At 41.4% G+C, this 22,451-nt stretch overlaps 1 protein-coding gene across 3 annotated transcripts in view; it reads right to left on the bottom strand.

Annotated features, from left to right (window-relative positions):
• The window catches only part of kremen1 (kringle containing transmembrane protein 1), a 240,069-nt gene that overhangs the window by 38,539 nt on the left and 179,079 nt on the right, over nucleotides 1-22,451 (bottom strand). For 2 of the 3 annotated variants that reach the window (XM_043715909.1, XM_043715911.1), the window contains one exon: nucleotides 17,422-21,494. The exons of the other annotated variant lie outside the window; for it this stretch is intronic. In XM_043715909.1, coding sequence (XP_043571844.1) covers nucleotides 21,338-21,494 — 157 coding nt within the window. In that variant the 3' untranslated portion in view covers nucleotides 17,422-21,337. Of the gene's footprint in view, nucleotides 1-17,421; nucleotides 21,495-22,451 lie in introns of those variants that run through there. 3 annotated transcript variants of the gene reach the window in all.

Raw genomic sequence — 22,451 nt, forward strand, 5'->3', positions numbered from 1 at the left:
GTAATTAGAATATAGAACAGTGCAGCACAGGACTGGACCCTTCCACCCATGATGTTGTGCTGAACATGACACCAATTTTAACTAATCCCATCTGCCTGCCCTTGGTACATACCCCTCCATTCCTTGCGTATTCATGTGCTTATCTAAATGTCCTTAAACACCCCTTTGGTATCTGTCTCCACCACCATCCCTGGCAGTGCATCTCAGGTTCCTACCACTCTCTGTGTAAAACATGTGCCCCTCAATCTCCTTCTCTCACTTTAAATGTATGCCTCTATTTTCAGACATTTCAACTCCAACCGAGTTAGAACAACAATTGAAGACCGTATGCTAAAAATAACTAAAGCCTCGCTCATCACTTTCCATCTGCTGGATGACTATGCTCTTCTCTAATGAGGGGGAGGGAGGGAGAACAAATTAGTGGAATTCCTGGAAGATAAACTAACAATTTCATTCAGCCATTGCTGTAATTGGAGACAGTTTGAGCACAGGGATTTGGGAATATGTGTGAGGAATCTTGGACAGATGCAATATGTTAATTGATTAGCAAATGGAAACGCCACTGGGTTGAACTAAAATAAGGGTGAGGTCAGGGGTTGTGTGCCCAAGGAAACAAAAGCAAACTACTCTTTTCCAGGTCTATCCATCTACATGTTTCAACTACAGTGTGTATGACAAGAAATGGTAAACATTTCCCCCTACCACAAACATCAATGTGCGGGAAGGCTGTTGTTGCAAGACCCTATTTATTCCGACCATAAACTGGCACTGATTCCATGATTCCACAGAAATAACCCTCCAGAAATCAAGGCATCATTGTAAGGCTCCACACGCCTGTCTATTCAATGGAGCTTTTATGCTCAATGCTCAACCACTTAATTCTCTGGCTTTTACCCTTCTATCATATAACGCAGCCCTGGTTTTCTTTTTAGAAAGGTCAATTGAAATAGCTTCTTCACAAACACAACCCTGCACCACAGTTTTCAAACCATGATTTTGTATGCTTCCAACTTCATTCGTTCAAAATTCATCCACTCAAGGAGGTTACATTCTGCCACATTTATGGTTTTGTTTCTGTGTGAAATTCCTTCATTTAACTAAAAGGTGTTTCATTTCAATACATGAGCAACAGCCAGATGAATTCCATTCCAAGATGATAATCCACTTGCTACTTATATCATACAGTGTAAGTTCGACTGGTAGAATCCCTACAGTGTGGAAGCAGGCCATTCAGCCCATTGAGTCCCCACCAGTCCTCCAAAGAGCATCCCACCCTATCCCCTATGATGCTGATTTTCTCATGGCTAACCCACCTGATCCAGCTTGGATATTATGGGCAATTTAACATGGCCAATCCACCTAACCTGCACTGTGGGGGGAAACCAGAGCACCCAGACGGAAACCACACAGACACGAGGAGAACATGCAAAATCACACAGACAGTCACCCGAGGTTGGAATCGAACCCGGTTCATAGTGCTTTGAAGGAGCACTGTTAACCACTGAGCCACCTTGAGTATAGCTCAAGTTAAGACAGAGGAGGTATTATGAGCAGAGTTTATTTAGGTTTTATTTCATTTGATTTGATTTGATTTATTGTAATCACATGTGCCTAAGTACAATGAAAAGCTTTGTTTGTGAGCACTACAGGCAGATCATAGTAAGCAAGGACATATAGAGCATAGGGGTGCACAGACAGAGTGAGGCATAGAGATTAATTTAGGTTTAAAAGTATGGGACAGTTACAAGAAATCTTAGATTGAAATCTGCTGGCAAAGAGTTGCCTGGTGTAGATGCTATCAAATGGGTAAAAGTGGGGTACTTTTGGGGAAACTGGCCTGTGCAAAACTCTGGAGCAGTTTTAATGACATTCAGTCAGCGGAATTAATTTCTGAGGTGAAAGGCTTGTTTGATGAGGAGAAATTGAGCAGTTTAGGCCTATTCTTGCTAGAGTTTAGAAAAGTGAGACGAGACCTAATTGAGGTATATAAGACGTAAAGGGATATTGACAAAGCAGTCGTTGTTACCCCTTGTCAGATAACCTCAAATAAGAAGGCATAGCTTTAGGCTAAAGGATGGCAGATTTAAACCAGGATTGAGGAGAATTACTCCTCTCAAAGGGTCAAGAACCTGGGGAATTCATTTCCCCAGAGTGCAGTGGATAATAGTACACAGAATGAACTTAGGGAGGAGATAGACTGATTTTTAATCAGTAAGAGGTTAAGAAGTTATGGGAAGCAGGAAGGAAATGGAGTTGAGGCTGAAATGAGATCTGCCATGATGGTATTAAATGGTGGAGCAGGCTCAAGGGGATGAATTTCCTACTCCTGTTCCTAGTTCTTGTGTTTTTATGTTCTTATACTCATGGGATTGGGTGGAAGGCCAACTTTTCACCACATCTGATATTACTTTTCCTTCAGTTCTCAGGAAAAACAGACTGGGTGTTAAAAAAAAGTATTCCATCTAATCCTATCAATTTCCCTAATGGGCAGAATACATAAATTGTCTTTAATATTTGGGTGAGTGGATAATAAATCCATGGGCCAGGCCATTTTATTGAGTCATTCAAATGTAGATAGATTTCTTTCACAAAGTAACAATTTGGGATAAAGGGCCTGAATAATTTTCATGTCAGATTATTTTTAGCTCTTTTCTAGACTTAATGATAAAGATCTATCATAACGATTAGTCAGCAACTTGCTCATCATTGTATCATGTGATTCCTGAGATAGCGCAAGGTGATCTAGATGAACATGAGTCTTTTCCAAATATACACGTAGGTTATCTGCAAAGAGTTACAAGTCTTGGCATCAAGTCTTACATTTCTCAACAAATGTTTTTGCATAAGACAAAAGATTGCACAACATTTTAACAATGTTTAATTTTTAACATTTGTGGGTTTTGATTAGGGAGCCCATGTTATCTCAACATATTTTCCTCATTGGCAATCTTTCCCCAGGCTTGTTCAGTTAGACACATTCCCAGCTCTGAATTGGAAGAGTTGAAGCACATTCCTGATGCTGTATTGTTGATCCCGTGCAGCAGTGAGATAGTGAGAGATTTCACATGAGATTTTAAACAGAGGCCCTGCCTGTCTAGGCTGTTCCACAGTCCTGAGCAACACAACAAAAAATTTAGCTGGGAAAGCAGGCCTGGCCCTTTTTGTTGTGCATTCTTACTTTCACTGCTTTTAGCTTTAGTCCGGTAGGTGTCCTATTCTCACTTGTCAAAGCATCACAGGTTCGTTTAAAAAAAATAGCAACCTCATTTCACTTATGGAGCCAAACTGAAGTTGCTTAGGAATAAAATCTTCAGTTCTGAAGAAGTCATATTGGATATGGTGCATTAACTCTGTTTCTCCCTCTGCAATTGCTGTCGGAATTGTCATTCTTTGACAGAAGTTTATTTCAGCTATCCACAATATTTTGCTTTTGATTATGAAAGTGGTTTAGCCCTTCTTCTTCTTCTTCTTTTGAGTTGGCTACGCTGATGTCACCCAGAAAGCATTGTGAGAAGCCAAAACCATTTTTGTCTACCATTGCTAACCTGCAGTGTCAATATACAATACAATATACATTTAGGGTGGTACAGTGGTTAGCACTGCTGCTTCATAGTACCAGAGTCCTAGGTTTGATTCCAGCCTCGGGTGACTATCTGTGTGGAGTTTGCACATTCGCCCCGTGTCTGTGTGGTTTTCCTCCGGGTGCTCCAGTTTCCTCCCACGTTCCAAAGATGTGCTGGTCAGGTGAATTGGCCATGTTAAATTGCCCATAGTGTTAGGTGCATTAGTCAGAGGGAAATGTGTCTGGGTGGGTTACTCTTTGGAGGGTCGGTGTGGACTGGTTGGGCCAAAGAGCCTGTTTCCATACTGTAAGTAATCTAATCTACCTTTAAGCTTTGGGCTATTGACAAAGCAATTAATTCATTTAGACAATTTTGTAAAATTTATTGTGAACATTAACTTGATACAATTAGTTGACTAAATTAATAGCCAGGTTTCAGCCACCAGCAAGGACTACATAGGCTGGAGTTGTTTTCCTTAGAGCAGAGAAGGTTAAAGGGGGACGTGATTGAGCTTCACAAAATTATGAGGGGCGCATACACCATCAACAGAAATAAACTTCTAACAACATCCAAAACAGAAATTGCTGGCAAAGCCCTGGCAGCACCTTTGGAGAGAAAGCAAACCCTTCTTCAGTGGATCTGAAAGCTTAACTCTGCTTTCTTTCTGATTGCCAGTATCTGTAGTTCTTTGGGGGTTTTTTTAGGAATAAATCTTCAGTAGAGGTGTCAATTACCAGGGAACATAGATTTAAGGCACAGGAAGGAGATTTAGATGAGATTTGAGCAGAATATTTATCTCCCAGAGGGTTAGGGTTGCTGGAACGCTCTGCCTGAAAGGGTAGCAGAAGCGGGAACCATCATGAAATTGCTAGAGTTAGAAGGTTTTTGGTCAAAAATATGGAAATGGGATTTGAGTAGATAGGCACATCATGACTGGTACAGATGTGATGGGCCAAATGGGCCACACAATGTGGCCATTTGAATTTATGAATTCTCATGGCATCAGGTAAAATATAGGCAAAGAAAGCTTTATCTAATAACCAGGTACCACATTGTCGATGATCAGTGCTCTCCTACATTGCCCAACACTTGGAGGAAGCACTGAAGGTGGCAAAGGCACCGAATATACTATGGTGGGGCACTTCAATGTCCACTACCAAGAATGACTGGGTAATATTTCCACTTATGGAGTTCTAAAGGACATAGCTGCTCAACTGGGTCTGCAGTAGGTGGTAAGGGAACGAAGGAGGAAAAAGCAGACTCGACCTCAACCTTACCAATTTGCCAGCTGCAGATGCATCTGTCCATGACAGTATCGATAAGAGGGATCACCGCACAGTCCTTGTGGAGACGGAGTCCTGCCTTCATAGTGACAAAACCATCCATCATGTTGTGTGGCACTATCACCATGCTAAATGGAATAGAGTTTAAATGAATCTAGCAACTCAAAACTGGGCATCCATGAGGCTCAATTATACTCCAGCTCAATCTGTAACCTGATAAGCCAGTATATTCCTAACTTAACCATCACCATTGAACCAGGGAATCAACCCTGATTCAATGGAGAGTGCAGGAAGTCATGCCAGGAGCAGCGCCAGGCATATCCAAAAATGAGGTGTCAACCTGGTGACGCTACCAAACAAAACTATTTACGTGCCAAACGGCATAAACAGCAAGTGATAGACAAAGCTAAGTGATTCCTGGTCCAGATTTATGCTCAGCAGTCCTGCCAGATCCAGTCATGAATAGTGGCGGACAATTCAACATTTATACTTAGAGGGAAATCAGGAGGGCAAAACGGAGACATGACATAGCTTTGACAATTAGGGTTAAGGAGAATCCAAAGGGATTTTATAAATACATTAAGGAAAAAAGGGTAACTAGGGAGACAATAAGGCCCCTCAAAGATCAGCAAGGACGCCTATGTGTGGAACCCGCAGGAGATGGGGGAGATACTAAACGAGTATTTTGTATCAGTTTATACTGGGGGGAAGGACATGGAAGATACAGAACATGGGGAAATAAATAACAACATCTTGAAAAAATGTATATATTACAGAGGAGGAGGTATGGGATGGATTTAATTTAGATAAACGAGAGGTGCTGCATTTTGGAAAAGTAAATCAGGGCAGGACTCCTACAGTTAATGACAAGTACCTGGACAGTGTTGCCGAACAAAGAGACCTTGGAGTACAGGTTCATACTTCCTTGAAAGGGGAGTTGCAGGTAGACGGGATAGTGAGGAAGGCCTTTGGTATGCTTGCCGTTATTGGTTAGTGCATTGAGTACAGGAGCTGGGAGGTCATGTTGCGGCTGTACAGGATATTGATTAGGCCAGTTTTGGAATATTGTGTGCAATTCTGGTCTCCCTACTATAGGAAAGATGTCGTGAAACTTGAAAGGGTTCAGAAAAAATTTACAAGGATGTTGCCAGGGTGGAGAATCTGAGCTACAGGGAGAGGCTGAACAGGCTGGGGCTGTTTTTCCTGGAGTGTCAGTGGCTGAGGGGTGACCTTATAGAGGTTTATAAAATCATGAGGGGCATGGATAGTATAAATAGACAAGTTCTTTACCCTGGGGTTGGGGGGGGGGGGGGGGAGTGAGTCCAGAACTAGAGAGCATAGGATTAGGGTGAGAGGGAAAAGATTTAAAAGGGACCTAAGACGCAACTTTTTCACACAGAGGGTCGCATGTGTACGGAATGTGTTACCAGAGGAAATGGTTGAGGCTGGTATAATTACAACATTTAAAAGGCATCAAGATGGATATATGAATTGGAAGGGTTTAGAGGGATATGGGCCAAATGTTGGCAAATAGGACTAGACTAGGTTAGGATATCTGGTCAGCACGGACAAGTTGGACCGAAGGGTCTGTTTTCGTGCTGTACATCTCTATGACTCTATGACTCTATAACTCACTGGAGGAGGAGGCTGCACAATTATCACCATTCTGAATCATGGGGCACCCCAGGACGTCAGTGTAAAAGATAAAGCTGAAGCATTTCCAACAATATTCACCAGAAATACAGGTGCCATCTCCAACAAGAGAGAATCTAATCATCCTCCATAGACATTCAATAGCATCACCATCACTGAATTGCCCACTACCAATATCTGAGGGGTTACAATTGACCAGAAACGGAACTGGATGTGCATACAAATACTGTGGCAATTAGAACAGGTTACAGACCAGGAAACCTGCAACGTGTGGCCCAACTCCTGACTCCCCAAAACCTGGATGAGTGCAGCTCCAACAACACTCAAGAAGGTTGACACCATTCAGGATATAGTGTCCATAAACCTTCACTCCCTTTAGCACCAACATTCAATTGTAGCAGTGTGGACTATTTAAAAGATGCGCAGCAGAAATCCTACAAGGCTTCTAGATAGCACCTTCCAAACTCATGACCATTACCATATATAAGGTTCAGGACAGCTAATACATGGGCATACCTTCACCTGCAAGTTTCCCTCTGAGCCAGTCACTATCTGGACTTGGAAATCTATCGCTGTTTCTTCAGTGTAGTTGGGTCAAATTCCTGGAATTCCCACACTGTTGGCGTTATGGGTGTCCCTGCAGCACTGCAGCAGTTCAAGAAGGCAACTCACTAAAATCTCCTCAGGGACAACTCGGGATAGGCAATAAATGCTGGATCAGTCAGCAATGCCCATATCACATTAATGAATGCCAAAAATCTGTGAATGCTAGAAAAGTCCATGTCGGGGACTTTTCATGTTCCACATAGTCAGAAGTTATTGAGGACTTCCTTCAATTATTCTGAGTGGCAAAATGGCCAGCCCCCTGTCCAGACCTCTGCTACAGTCAGAGTTCTTGAGGTACAAACTTTAAGGACATAGGGTCTTAAGATTAGGAAGAAAAGAATGCCACTTCTTCCCCAAGCCTGCTTCATCATTCAAGATCTTGAAAGAACTGTTTACTGCATTAACTCCAGTTTCCTGCCTGCCATTCATAAATTTAGATTCCTAAAAAGACCTATATGATTTATCCTTGACTATGTTGCCCCAGCCTCCTCTGAAGACTTAGAAAGAGAATTTCAAACTCTCTGAGAGAAGAAATTCCTCCTTATCGCCATCATAAAAGGGGTACTATTTATTTTTAAACTGTGCTCACTGACGAGACTCCCCACAATGGGAAACATCTTCCCAGCAATGACGTCATCAAGCTCTTTTGAAATCTTATATAATACGAAATATCACCTTTCATTCTGCTAAACACCAATGAGAAAGGCTCAATTTACTCAATTTTCCCTCATAAGACAAGCTTGTCATTCCAGGAATCAACCCAATAAACCTTCTTGGAATTAAGACAGTCTTTCATAAGGATAATATTAGCTAATTCAATATTTATTTTGATATTCTTTTGGATTTGATTGCTGAAGAAAAGGGGTGAGTTATTTCCTCTCAGAAAATATTCGTTGTAATTCAAATTGTCCATCTTGTTATTTTCAGAATTCATAGAATACTTCAGTTTGGAAGCAGGCCATTCAGCCCATCAAGTTAACATGAACCCTCTGAAGAGCATCCCACCCAGCCACCTCCCCCTATCCCCATCCTTGCATTTCCGATGGCCCAGCCTATGCTACAGGGCAATTTAGTATGGCCAATCCACCTAACCTGCACATCTTGGACTTTGGGAGAAAACCCACACAGACACAGGGAGCATATACAAATTCCACATAGACAGGTGCCTGGGGGTGTGGAATGGAACCCGGATCCCTTGCACTGTGAGGCAGCAGTGCTAACATCTGAGCCGCCATGTCGCCCCCATTCTTTAATCATTTCATTTTTGTAAATTTTGAGTCTACACATACTTTCCCTCCTGTCAATTCATCCAGTTGTTACCTGTTCAGTGTTGATCTGCTGCTCTCTAACTTCCAGCTAATTAGTAAAGTGTGATTAGCAGAGAGCGATGGCAAGTGTGTGGCAGGTAAACTTGACTATAATAGCAGAGAGTAACATAAAGCATGGGAATAGCAGTAGATGTTACACCCAGCTACATTTGGCCTGGCATAGAACTGTCTGCATTACACTGGGCATTGCCTCACCTATGTTTAATTGGATTCTGGAAGTCAGTGCTCACATAAGGGATGGGAGGAGAAACAAGAGAGAAAGTGGACAATGTGACTAAATCAATCAGTCTGATGTCAATGCGTAACTCTATTTCCACACCTGGTAAAACAAAGTTTAGTAGAAACTAAAAAATTTAATATTTTAAGACATGCAAATTTATTAAAACACAGATTTAATAAACTACAGTACTCTTCATAATTTAAGTCTGTAAATATTGACATCCCATACATATAGAAAAAAACAGAATAATTTACTGTACAAATTATTGCTTATACCATCTTCATATATAATTCCACTTTCTTACTGAGAATGGGAGACATGAAAATAGCTTTAAAATATTTGTTTTGTAACAGAATACATCTTTACAGCATTGATCCTGTTGTCCTTGTTGCTTTTTCCAAAGTGTGACCAGGTATAAATGAAGATAATTTCAATTTCTAAATGTTTTTGAAATATTAAAGCATTCAAAAAACACATTTCTCAACAAAATAAATTCCACATTTAGTAACCTCTTTCCAGGACAGTTCTTTCTCACAATCCCACTATAGCCCCTTAATATTTCATAGCAAGTGTATAATATTTATAGAAGATATTCTTTTAGAATTGATGACTGGCATTTTTTGTTGCAGACAGATATTAACCTATCTGGGAATTCATATTGAGGAATTAGCTTAATTTAATTTACCTATTTAAAAAAAAATACAAAGGAATTCTTTTCCCAAGAATGGGCTTCTAACTTTTTTGCCTGCATTAGCGTTGTGGCAATAATACCTATCAAGGAAGAATAGTTTTGTAAGCAGTGATTCCAAACACACTAGAGACTGCAATCCTCCCTGAAATTGTTAGTGAATGCCCACAAACATCACTCATCTTAAAGTTGTAGAGATTTTCAATGGTGAAAAAAGTACTTTTTTTTTCTGCCACATTTACTTCTGTGGACCATTTGGCCCTTTGCATCAGACCCACCATTCAATAAAATTTACTTTTTACCTTAACTTCCTGTGCTATCCCCATCTCCCTTCATTATCTTAGTACCCAAAAACCTACTGATAAATAACCTTCCACATATTCACTGTGTTACAATATGATAAGTGCAAGCTTGCATAGGGCACTTTTTGACACAGGATTGGGTGGAGTGCATTAATTGGGTCAAAAGCTCCACAAAGTGTACAAGTGAAATGGGAACTGTTGACTATCAGGAAGCCTGCCTCTGCTAATTCCTGATGAAGAGCTTATGCTTGAAACATCGACTCTCCTGCCCCTCGGATGCTGCCTTACCGGCTGTGCTTTTCCTGCACCATACCCTTTGACAATGCTAATCTATGTTTAAAGACGGTCTTGCATATTGCATTCTCACAGATTACCCTCGCCCAAAGAAAAGGTAAGAGGCAATCTGGCATGATTGTTGGGCATGTAGAAAACATCTTCATTTTATGATGTACACAATATATATATATATATTAACAGGCAACAGGCTCTTTAAATGTACAGAAAAAGAAGCTCTAAATAACTCTGAAGATGCAGAAGCTTCACCACGTATAAAATAGGACTGGAACTGACAAACTGGGCCAAATAACTGATTAAAGGAAGCACAGGTTCTGTGTTACCTGTACAAAACAGTCAAACTAAAATCCAGTATACAGATCACTATTGGATACCAATGTTTGAGCTAAAACCCGAATTGGCTTATAGATACGAGTGTGTTGAATACCAACATATACAATATAATGTTATGATCTATACAAAGTATATTATAGAGTGTGGCTTGTACACAGATATGGCTTATACACTAGACTTCATGGAACCAGTTAATCAGCCTTATCCATCAAATCTGAAGGTTCTGGTTTGTGAAGATAGAAGCTATGACTATGGAGCTCAGAGCAGGAGCAATATAGGACTGCCCTAATGATCTGCCTTCAGTACTAGAAATAGTCATGAGGCTGGTTAGATGGGTATTGAAAGAATCATAATCAGAGAAGTCATAAAATAAAGCAAAGATGAAATGACTGCATTTAGCAGTGGTCCGGTTGATGTACTTGCCATTGAATTGGACACTAATGGTCTTAAATTCTTTTCATTTAAGAATTGCTGCACGACATTCTTGGTCAGTTACAAGTCCATCGGGAATGCTTCCCCACAACTAAATGTTTCATTTTGTTGGTGTTTATTTGTACTTGCACACATCAATGTGCGCAGTAATCACTTAATGGCAGCCAAACTAGTAAGCCTGGAGACTAGGCAGCACCATCCTCCCAACTGAGGGAAGACAAACATGGAGGCAATGGGTCCTCAGTGTGGAAAAGGCAGAGGCAGACAGCGTAAAAAAATGTCAGCTGAAGGACCTGAAATAATAATCTAATCAATAACAATTCTCTTCTGACCTCATTTTTTTATGAGGAGAGTTATTTTATTCTAATGATTGCTCGAAATATTAAAAGAGAGATAAAAGACAGCCCCCAAAAGAGGAGATAAAACCCAATCCCACTTTAATTATCTTTACACAATTACCATGATTAAAGGCTTTTTTGACAGAAGAAAGATCGAGCTGTGCATGTGAGGACACACCATGTATGCAGGCTCATTCATGTCTAAAAGCTTGAAAAATTATCTGGCCTCAGAACTACCAAAACTAATTAAAAACCCTTCCAGAAATGTAGCCTTTGAAACATATCATTAATGTGTAATTTAAAACTGGAACCCATCAGCAATGCTGGAAATCTTGCATTGAAATATGAGAACCCCTGTATTGAACGCAGGACTTGGAGGAAGAATCCAGAAAGTTCCTTCACTCACGCTTCACAATCTGGGGCCTCAAATATTTCCACCATGACATACCTTTGTAAAGGACTGTTTCAAGGGCTGAACATTCACCAGACTCAAGGTGAGCTGGTGGTTTCTTTAAGTATACATCAATTTGTGAAAGTCAAATCAACCCTAGGAAGCAGATAGTAACAGGATCCGAAAGTATCCACATTGTGCTTCAATTTGGCTCAAAACAGTGTTGGCCCTGTTTGTACTTAACTCAATTAACGAATTTATCACACTATAGCTTTGTATTTAATATACTTTCCATGCTTGGTCTAACAATCCCTGTAGTGACTTGTAGATTTTGACACACCCTCATATATACATAGGAGTTGGAATACATGTATAAAGGAAGCTACATTCTTGATTTCAATAGCCATATGTTTCTCACACCCGATGCTATACATTTTTCACAACATCCAAACTGGATATTGTTCCATCTCAATTAGACTCTGTCCTGAGAATGATCATTCCTAAATAAAATTACCCTGCAAGGCTTTAAACCAAACTAGGTGGAGTCTGGCAAGATCCATTCTGATTAGGGATGTGCCAAAAAGGCATCCCACATGGAAATCTGATTAAATGGTGGCCCTGAAACTGTATACAGAACTGCAGGCTGCAAAGGTATTCCAGCTATTGTTCTAAAAGAGATGTTTTTTAAAAAAATCTCGTCCAACTTTTAGTTTCTTCATACTAAAGATTTGGGTGGCACAGTGGCTCAGTGACCAGCATTGCTGCCTCACAGTGCCAGGGACCCAAGTTCAATTCCACTCTTGGGCGAGTGTCTGTGTGGAGTTTGCACATTCTCCCTGTGTCTGGATGTGTTTCCTCCGGGTGCACCAGTTTCCTCCCACAGTCCAAAGATGTGCAGGCCAGGTGAATTGGCCATGCTAGATTGCCCGTAGTGTTAGGTACATTAGTCAGAGGGAATTGGGTCTGGGTGGGTTACTCTTCGGAGAGTCGGTGTGGACTGGTTGAACCAAAGGGCCTGTTTCCACACTGTAGGGAATCTAATCTAATATTACTTTGGACTGAAGATAATATTTTCCTTAATCCTGTCACTACATAAACCAACAAAAGTGAGTATTTTTAGTCATTAGCAACGTTTATTTTGGCTTTTAATGTATTGTATAGATTGGCTGCTTGTGTCAGATATCTGAGTTATTTAGCCTGAGGTTTATTAGCTTTGGTTTATCTTTCAATCTTTAAGTCTGGCAGGCTATAATTTCATGCCTCACTAGTTCAGAGCTCCACGTACCACCATTTAGCTCAGCCCTGAGAAGCTGCCATTGCTTTCTGCTGTCAGGTGCTGTCTGATACATTATCAATGAAGCCTGCACAATAAGCTGCAATCTTCAATACAAGAGAAACTCACCAAAATGTCCCTTCCAGGACTTCACTCCAGGTTTCAATCTGGGCTGACTTTCATTTGGTTACTGCAGGTCTTCCAACGTTCTATACAAGTCAGATGCACCATGGGTATGTGAGCTGTTTTGGCTCCAAAGGATGAAACGTGGACCTTGTGTGCCCATTTTGGAGATATGAAAAGATGCAACGAAGACTAACCTTGGGGGAGGTGGCTCACTAACATCTCCTGTCTAAAGCACAGCCAGCACAGTGTAGGGTGCAGGCCTGCTATGCATGGCATTGGGTAGCACTCGTCCACAGAAGTTAAATGTGGTCAAAACAAATATTAAACACTCATTGTGCTGGAGCCAAGCTGAGCTGTAGTGCTGACATACTCCAGAGTACATCAACTGCAAACTCCAACCACCAACATTCACCCAACAGCCTCCCGTAACCCCTCCCCATCGCCAAAATTCTCTCCTTCCTTGTTACGAGACATTCCTCTCTCAGGCTCGTTACTAATGGGTTACTTCAAGAGGGCAAGCTGTTCAAGGAGGAGTGACAGGCACAGCACAGGCAGCACAGGCACAGGCAGCACAGGCACGGGCAGCACAGGCACAGGCAGCACAGGCACAGGTAGCAAATGTGTTGCTGGAAAAGCGCAGCAGGTCAGGCAGAATCCAGGGAACAGGAGAATCGACGTTTCGGGCACCTGTTCCCTGGATGCTGCCTGACCTGCTGCGCTTTTCCAGCAACACATTTTCAGCTCTGATCTGCAGACCTCACTTTCTCTTCCAGGCACAGGCAACACAGGCAGCACAGGCACAGGCACAGGCAGCACAGGCACAGGTAACATAGCACAGGCAGCACATGCAGCACAGACACAGGTAGCACAAGCACAAGCACAGGCAGCACAGGCACAGGTAACACAACTATCAATATTATTCAGGTGCCAGATTCAATTTTGTGTTTACCTGAGGGCCTTTGGTGTGAATACACAATGATGCCACATAACTGCGTTTATTCCTCACTGACTTCTGCCTTTACTCCTGACCAATATCTGACAGTTATAATTTGGGAAGGGCAGGAACTTACTTCAGTTTGAAATGCACAGGATGTCTCCTTATCTATAGCATACATTTGGTATGATTCCCAAAGAAACACTTATGAGGTGGTCTATTAGATCTTCAAGATCCCCTTACCTACAAGAAGGTAGATGTGTCCTGGTAAATTAAATCAGGCTGACTGAATCCAAATACCTTTCTAGCCTTACTAGCTTTCTTAAGTGCTTTACTACAGAGTTAAATGTTGCAGGTCTATTATCACATCACGATTTGGTACACGTGTTGTCTCTAACCTCACTTGGGTAATGGGAAATGGAGTGAGAGAGGAATATAAAGAAGGAAGATTAAAAACTTTCCTATAAAGATCAAGGAGTAATCAGCACCAACCATTGACACTTCCTTCAACAGTCTAGTGCTGCCATTATGAGAATTATAACATTATTATGTTTTGCAATTGTGACTTTAAATTTAGTAGATGAGCACGGTGCATCTGAACTGTCCCATGGTCAAACTGGTGCTTTGGCAGCCAGAGACCACAGGAGAGATTGGATTGTTTTAATGAGAAGAAGAGGCAAGGTATTTACACATGGAGATAGTGGCACCAATTTGAGTTTATCCTGAGTCAACCCAAAGTTTCCCGAAATCCCAACAATGTGTTATTAATATTTGTGCTGTCGACTGTCCATTCCTTCTTAGAGGAATTTTAATTAAAATGAGCTCAGTTTACTCAGATGCATGGCTAAAGTGCATTATCACAGGCAAGTGGGCAGAGAAAGCCATTTTTGTAATCAGGTTTTGGGTTTCCCTAGAGACAAGCAACAGAGATTCTGCGTAGTCAGCGGAGAAAAGGCAGCTTGGCTTTATAAGTTACCATAGCCGGGTGTGGGAGAGAGATGGTCTGTATTTGAAGAAATACATTCTGCACCCTTTGATGGAATCTGGGAAACTTGTTCTGTCATGGTCAAAGGAACAGCAGAACAGTCGGTGATGGGATTAAGAAACTCCAAAAACTAAAGAAATTACATGGAGATGCTCACCTGAAATTATGACACAGCAAAACAGGAATACGTGAATCTATTGGAACCCATGGTCTGAAAACATAAAGTGCTGAAGAAACTCAGCAGGTCTGACAGCATCTGGAGAGAGAGAAACAAAGCTAACATTTTTAGTCCGACATTCTGTTGAATGAAAAAGAGTCAAATCGCATTCAACACATTAAAAACGTTTCTCTCTCTCCACAGGTAACATCAGAGCTGCTGAGCTTTTCCAACATTGTCTGTTTTTATTTCAGGTTTCCAACATCCACGGTATTTTCCTTTTAGCTGAATGTAGCAACTGTGGGGCTGTTTGTTAAAAACATTGTAATCCCATTGGAGAGTGTGATAGATGATAAATGTAAAATGACACATTTCTGTTTTTAGTTTAAAGTAAAAGTTGCCTGAAGAAAATAAGGTTTAGTCAGCAGTGGTTTTAGATTTTTGTTACAGCAAAAAGTTCAGAATATGAAATCCTGACTTATTTTTCCAGCAATTAACTGGATTTTATAATTTCTTTTTAAAGATTTTCAGCCTCTGTGGCGATCGTAACAAAACTGGGGAGTCTCCAGAGATTTTGAATTAATCGGCTGAAGTCACTCTGGTTTTGAGTACTTTGCAACAGTAAACAACCATCTCCACTTTCTTACCACCCGATGCCTGGAGGAAGAATGCCTCATCTTACACCTCGGGTCCCTCCAACTCCACGGCATCAATGTGGATTTCACCAGTTTCCTCATTTCCCCACCCCCCCCACCTTATCCCAGTTCCAATCTTCCAACTTGGCACCGCCTTCATGACCAGTTCTACCTGTCCATCTTCCTTCCCTCCTCTCCGACCAATCACCATTACCCCCACCTCCATCTACCCATTGCAATCTCAGGTACCTTCCCCCCAACCCCAACCCCTCCCATTTATCTCTCCACCCCTTCGGCTCGCAGCCCCATTTCTGATGTAGTGCTTTTGCCTGAAATGTTGATTCTCCTGCTCCTCAGATGCTGTCTGACCTGCTGTGCTTTTCCAGCACCCCACTTCCGACTCTAATCTCCAACACCAGCAGTCCTCACTTTTGCCTAACAGTCAACAAACGTTAATTCAAAAATGGCAGAAAAGCTGGAAATAGAATTAAAAGTCGGTACGAGTAAAGCAGAGTTCATTGAAGTACTGGTTCAATATTGGAACCTTAAAGGAGAGAAAGATAGTCCATATAAATTGAGTTGGCAATGATTCTGTCACAATTGAAACAGCTGGTAAAAGACATGAAAAGAATTTGAAAGAGAAAGTAAATCAAGTCAAAATACATGAACTAGAATTAGAATTTTATAATGTAGAGGGAAAGCCTTGAATTGCAAAAGGAAATTCATAGAATCCCTACAGTGTAGAAGCAGACCATTCAGCCCATACCAACTCTCCAAACAGCATCCCACTCAGACCCTGTACATAGCTAACCCAACTAGCCTGCACATCCCTGGACAATATAGCATGGCCGCGCCATCTAACCTGCACATAACTGTTGACTGTGGGAGGAAACCAGAGCAAATTCAGACAGACTCAGGGAGAAGATGCAAACTCCAGTCACCCAAGAGTGGAATCCAACCCAGGTGCCTGGCTCTGTGAGGTAGCTGTGCTAACCACTGGGGCACCGTGCTGCCCTTTGAAGCCAAGAAGTTTGAACTCCATTGAAAAAGGCTTCACCTACTTGAACATAAGGAGGAGTAAACTATTTGGCCCCTCAAACCTGCCCCTCCATTCAACTAGTTCATGGACAGGGAGTAGCAGGTAAATCTGACAATTTGAAACATTTGCTACAGGGTTTCAGTGACCACAAGAAATCAGAGTATATTAAAAAATAGTGTTCTGGCAGAAATAACAACTGGACCTTGATCAGTTGGGCCAATGATTCAAAGAGTGACAAATGGAGTTTAATTTAGATAACTAACAGGAGTTCCATTTTGGTAAGGCAAACCAGGGCAGGACTTGTTTAGTTTTAATGGTAGGGCCCCGGGTATTGTTGCTGAACAAAGAGACCTAGAGGTGTAGGTGCATAGTTCCTTGAAAGTGGGGTCACAGGTAGACAGGGTGGTGAAGGAGGTTTCTGGCACGCTTGCCCTCATTGGCCAGAACACCGAGTATAGGGGTTGGGAGGTCAGGTTGCTACTGCACAGGACATTGGTGAGGCCACTTTTTGAATACTGCATTCAGTTCTGCTCTCCTTTCTATAGCAAATATGTTGTTAACCTTGAGTGGGCTCAGAAAAGATTTACAAAGATGTTGCTGGGACTGGAGCATTTGAGTTATGGGGCTTTTTTCCATGGAGAGTCTGAGGCTAAGGGATGACCTTAAAGGTTTATAAAATCATGACGGGGATGGAGAGGATGAATGGTTCAGGTCTTTTTCTCAGAGTGGGGGCATAGGTTTAAGGTGAGAGGGGAAATATTTAAAAGGTCCTGATGGGTAACTTTCATGCAGAGGGTGTGTATGGAATGAGCTGCCAGAGGAGGTGGTAGAGGTGGTGCAATTAAAGGGCATTTGGATGGGTACATGAAGAGGAAGGGTTGGAAGGGATATGAGGCAAATGTTAGCAAATGGGACAGATTGAGTCAGATTGGGATCTCTGATTGGCACGGCCACTTGGACTGAAGGGCCTGTTTCCATGCTGTATGACAATGACAATGACTGTTTGACTCTACAACTATGATGTTTCTAAAATTAGGGACACTGTGGTTTTAAGCTAATGCACAGACTCATAGGCACATGGACTAACCTGCAGGCACAAATTGTTGTTTTTGCAAGCCCACAGAGGAGCTGGAGAGACAATGAAGAGAACACTAATGACAATGAAGGGAATTGAAAGATTGAAAAGACAAATGCTTCTTAAAGAAAAGGACAGTACAGAGAATAGGAATGAATTAAGGAGCCCAATATTGCATGATAACAATGTGAACTTTAATCATCATGGGATAGGGCTATTGGCAACATAGCCATTTCTCTGCTATTTAAGAGGAAGGACTTTCCTCTCTGGAAAAGGAGCTTTACATTTTACTGTTACATGTATTTAATTTGATATATCTTAAAAACCATGAAGCCATCATGTTGGACTGTTTGGTAAACAATGTGACAACTTAAGGAGAGAACATTACTTGTATTCTATGTGGTAAGTTAATTATAATTTAGTTGGTGATGTTTGAAATATGTTATGTAGTTATATTTTAATAACATTTATGAAAACTCATCAAAACGGGGAGGTGCTAGAATTGCAAGGTTTATAAGGTTTTTATGTTTTACGATTATAGCTTTAAAGTAAATGAAGGGAATCGTGTGTAAAGACTGTGGCTGTTCTATATTTTTGATTGTGACTGACTTGGGAAATTAGCTGTTTTAAAAAGCAAGGGTTGTTCAAGGGTTGCTGTAGTTTGTGCAAGTAAGTAACCTGATGCTTATTGTAAGTGCTGATTATAGAGCTGCTTGTTTAAGAAGTGGCTGAAGTTTAGTTTGCAGGCAAGCTGGATCTGAGGGTATCTACAAATGGAGATTCAACCAGCAACAAGCAGCTGATTGGTCTTTGACCAGGTATCAATGACAAAGGCCTTCTACTTGCCAAGAATGATGGAACTCTGGGGAGACCCAAGGTCTGTGTATGGTAAACTCAGACACTGGTGCCATTATCAGGTAGTTGCACGTCTTGGGACTGTGACCAAAATGGTGAGGAGCTATCAGATCTCCTCAAGAACTGTCTCTGTTCTCTGAAGGTAAACCAGTTTAAGCCTAAAGAAACTCAATTTATTTTTCTGTCAGCAATTGCTGTGCACTGTAGCTTGTGGGCGGCACAGTGGCCTTTGGCGGCACGGTGGCCTGTTTCCGCACTGTAAGTAATCTAATCTAAAATAAAATAAGTCAAAGTGAACACTTCATACTTGTGACCCACTTATCCGGAGCCTCCTGAAAACAAGTGGAAGCATCCGGAGAAGGAAGTTCAGGAATTAACATTCTGATCAGCACAAGAAACATCTCAGCAAATCCTGGGAACAGGAGCCACTGAACTGTTTTCCCAGTTTTTCTCCCTGCCCATAACATCTACGGTTTTCTTCTGTTGGCATTTGTCTGTTTGTGTGTAAGTGGGGGGGGGGTTAACAAGAGAGTGAGGGCTTTAATTAGTTGAGTGGACTAATATGACTAAGGTCTATTTATTTGGAATAAATAGTCATTCTTATTAAGTACAGAAACCTGGTTCATGCCTTCTGTCTAAAAGACAGGTGAAATGGACAATTCGGCGTAGTTTTCAAAACCTTATCCTTCATAATAACTCCAAGAACAGTGGGGATGGATTTTCAGTACACTACCCCAGTGATGCACAACATGTCACTGGTTCTGCAAACATCTCTGCAGTCCAGCTGACAGTGAGCACTGGTTGCTTGATTGTTAAAGACATAAAGGAGGGTTTAGATTGTTTTAATAAGAAAAGACAGTGCAAGGCGTTCATGCTTGGAGACCATGGCACCAGGCCTTGTACTTACCAATGCACTGAGCTTGGGTCTCCACACAATCCCAAAAATGTATTGTAGGGATTCAGTGTAAAAGGTGCTGTAGACTGCCTATTGAGTTTTAAGATGAATTGGAGTTGGGACCAAAGATACCTAAATAACACTTGTCATTGGATATCAGATTATGGCTTTCATGTTAGAATCGGGAAGAGTGTTAAATAATCTATTTTTCAGATCAGGTTTCGGGCTTCTTTACAAATCAGTAAAATCTCAGACAGGTAGAGATTATGTGTGGCCAGCAGACAGAAGGGTCACCTGATTATGCATCTTACTCTTGCCAGATGGGAGAGGGAGATGGTCTCCAGTTGAAGAAATGAACCCTGGGAGATCTATTTTGGCACGGCCAAAGAGATGATGAATAATTAGAACAGGCTTTACTGGTGGTGGTGGAAAGTCACCAGAAAAGCTAAGGCAATGCCCGGAGACAGTCAATTAAAGGTATTCCTCAATGGACTGACAATACCCGATCTCATCGAAGGCTAGAAGCAACAGTGTATTGTTTAATAAAAGGAATGTGATTCCATGGAGAATGTAATGCGTGATAAGTATAAAACGGAATCTTTCTATCTGTATTTTAATATGTAACTTAGGACAAAAAGAAAATAGTGTTTAGTCAATTGTGTTTATAGTCATTTCTTACAGTAAATGTATTTGACTGCCATTACTTCACCTATCAGCTGGAGGTTTGAATTTTAAAAAAAAATATTATCAGTCTCTAGCAGTAGTTATACAGCAGGGCTGGCAGAAAACTGAGATCAGGTCACAGCCCAACACCACGCCAGGTAACTGAGCATTCTGAAGAGTACCTGACAGAGATATAAACAACAGAAACAAAAACAAACAAGTAAAAACAACTACAAGTGAAATCCCGCACATGCATGAGGATACTTCTTTTGGACTTAAGCTTTTCTGAAAAGGCAGGAGAGGCTTGCTTAAGGTTTAGCTTTGACTGAATGAAGGAAACCCCAACAAAACAGAACCATCCCCAGCTCAGTCAGCCCTGCATGTTCATCCTACGTGATTAGACTCTGGTATTAGCAACTGAGCATCATTTTAGTACAAGGAACTTTGGCATTCCCACATTAGAATTTGCAAACTCCCACTCTGAGTTGAATATAGCCAATAGATTACCAGGACAGAGTTATACAAGTGAGCCTATTTCTGAATCCTTCGCATGATTCTTCACCCTCGCAGTAATGGCTCTGTGATGCTGCACACTGGTGAAGCCTTTGGAGGCTGAATTGGACCTTGCTATTCACTGTCAATTTTCCAGTGGTCTTCTGCCAAGCAGAACATGGTTCCTTCTGGTCCTTACCTGCAATGTGGTTGCAAATCAAATTTGATAATTTAAAAAGTTAAGGTTTTCACTCTTCCGCAACTGTTAAGAAATCACCCGTAGAGCTCAATGAGATCGTGCAGACAAGCATGGCTTGAAGGGCTGTATGAACACAGTAGAAGAGTCACCCACAGAAGAATGAATTCACTATCCGAACTGCATCTATATCCAAGAGGATTCTGAAAGTCAAGTGAAGTGTCTTTCCCTTATTAGACCCCAAGAGAATTCCAGTCGATACAATGTACAGTCTCATGCTGGTGACAGTCTCACCCTTGTTCAACTGCAAGAGTGTTGCACACAAAAGCCGAGATCGTTCAGTTTTACTGAGCTCTTGCCTTTGGAGATGTCAGCCAACTGGTCTTGCGGTGGTCCAAATGAGCATGCGCGAGTGCGTGTATCTGTGAGAAGTGCTTAATTCAGTGAGATTAAAGCCACCTCCACGCTGAGGTATCAAAGTGCTGGATGTTGCAACTGAAAGATAACTTAAAGCAGTTTCCGTGGTTGAAGACGAGAGGCGGAGATTGTTGGGGTGTGAAGTCCTCTGTTGGTGCAGTAAGTTAGTCACCCACAAGTGGACTCCGATCGCCATGCTGGTTCTTCAGTTTTTTCTTAAAGAACAAAATAGTCGAGGGTTTATAGGTGATGACCCAGGGTTCAGATGGAGATGGCTGGCTACAATTCTCTGAGCTGTCTTGTGCGGGAATTCGGCGTGACCTAGAGGAAAATAAATAAAACTTCTAAGTAAAAACAGAAGGAACTGCGAATGCTGTGAATGAGAAACAAAAGCAGAAATTGCTGGAAAGGCTCAGCAGGTCTGGCAGCATCCGTGCAGAGAAATCAGAGGTAACGTTTCGGGTTTGGTGACCCTCAGAACTGATAGTAGCTAGGAAAATGTTGGCTCATATGCAGGAGATAGGGTGGGGGGAGGGGTTAAGGAGTTAACGAAAAGAAGAGCTAGAACCAAAGAGAAGGAAGAACAGTTGAACAGACAAAGGAGGGGATAACGATCTCGCTATGAGGGTGAATAGCTGCTATTGAAAACTTTTAAATCCCAAGTTTAATTGATCTTTAATCCATGGATGCTTTGCATTTCATTATGCTCATTTTTAACGATGCTCCATCCTCCATTATGAAGCAGGAAGGTGAGATTTATGGCATGATATCTATTCCTTAATAAAGGGATTATACCACCAAGGGTGTGTTAACATGGCACATTTACTGTTTCCACAAATACAGGCAGCAATACACTTGAAATGTCACACCTACTTATGTAATTGATTTTAAGATTAATTTAAGATTACTTTTAAGGTTGATTTACAACTTCTGGCCAACATTGGAAACTGCAGGGAGTGTAGCTTTTAGAAAAGATAGACCAAAGCGGGGATGAGGCCTGAATGAAAAAAGCTGAAGTTACGTTAAACAATCATGAAAGCACTGATGTATTAACCCTTTGTGCAAAAGGTTGGGCATAAAAGTTAGAAAATCTTAGTTACTATAATAACACTTGTTAAGTACTATTATACAGCCTTAGCCACAATACTTAAAGCAGCATTGACAACCGAGTTGGAGAGGCAGCATCAAAGGTTCACTGGATTGTTTCCAGGCAAAGGGGGGTTTTCCCATGATGAGAGATTGAGTAGAATACATCTATATTCTCTGGACTTTGGAAAA

This window comes from Chiloscyllium plagiosum, chromosome 25 (assembly GCF_004010195.1).
Source record: "Chiloscyllium plagiosum isolate BGI_BamShark_2017 chromosome 25, ASM401019v2, whole genome shotgun sequence".
Taxonomy (NCBI): domain Eukaryota; kingdom Metazoa; phylum Chordata; class Chondrichthyes; order Orectolobiformes; family Hemiscylliidae; genus Chiloscyllium; species Chiloscyllium plagiosum.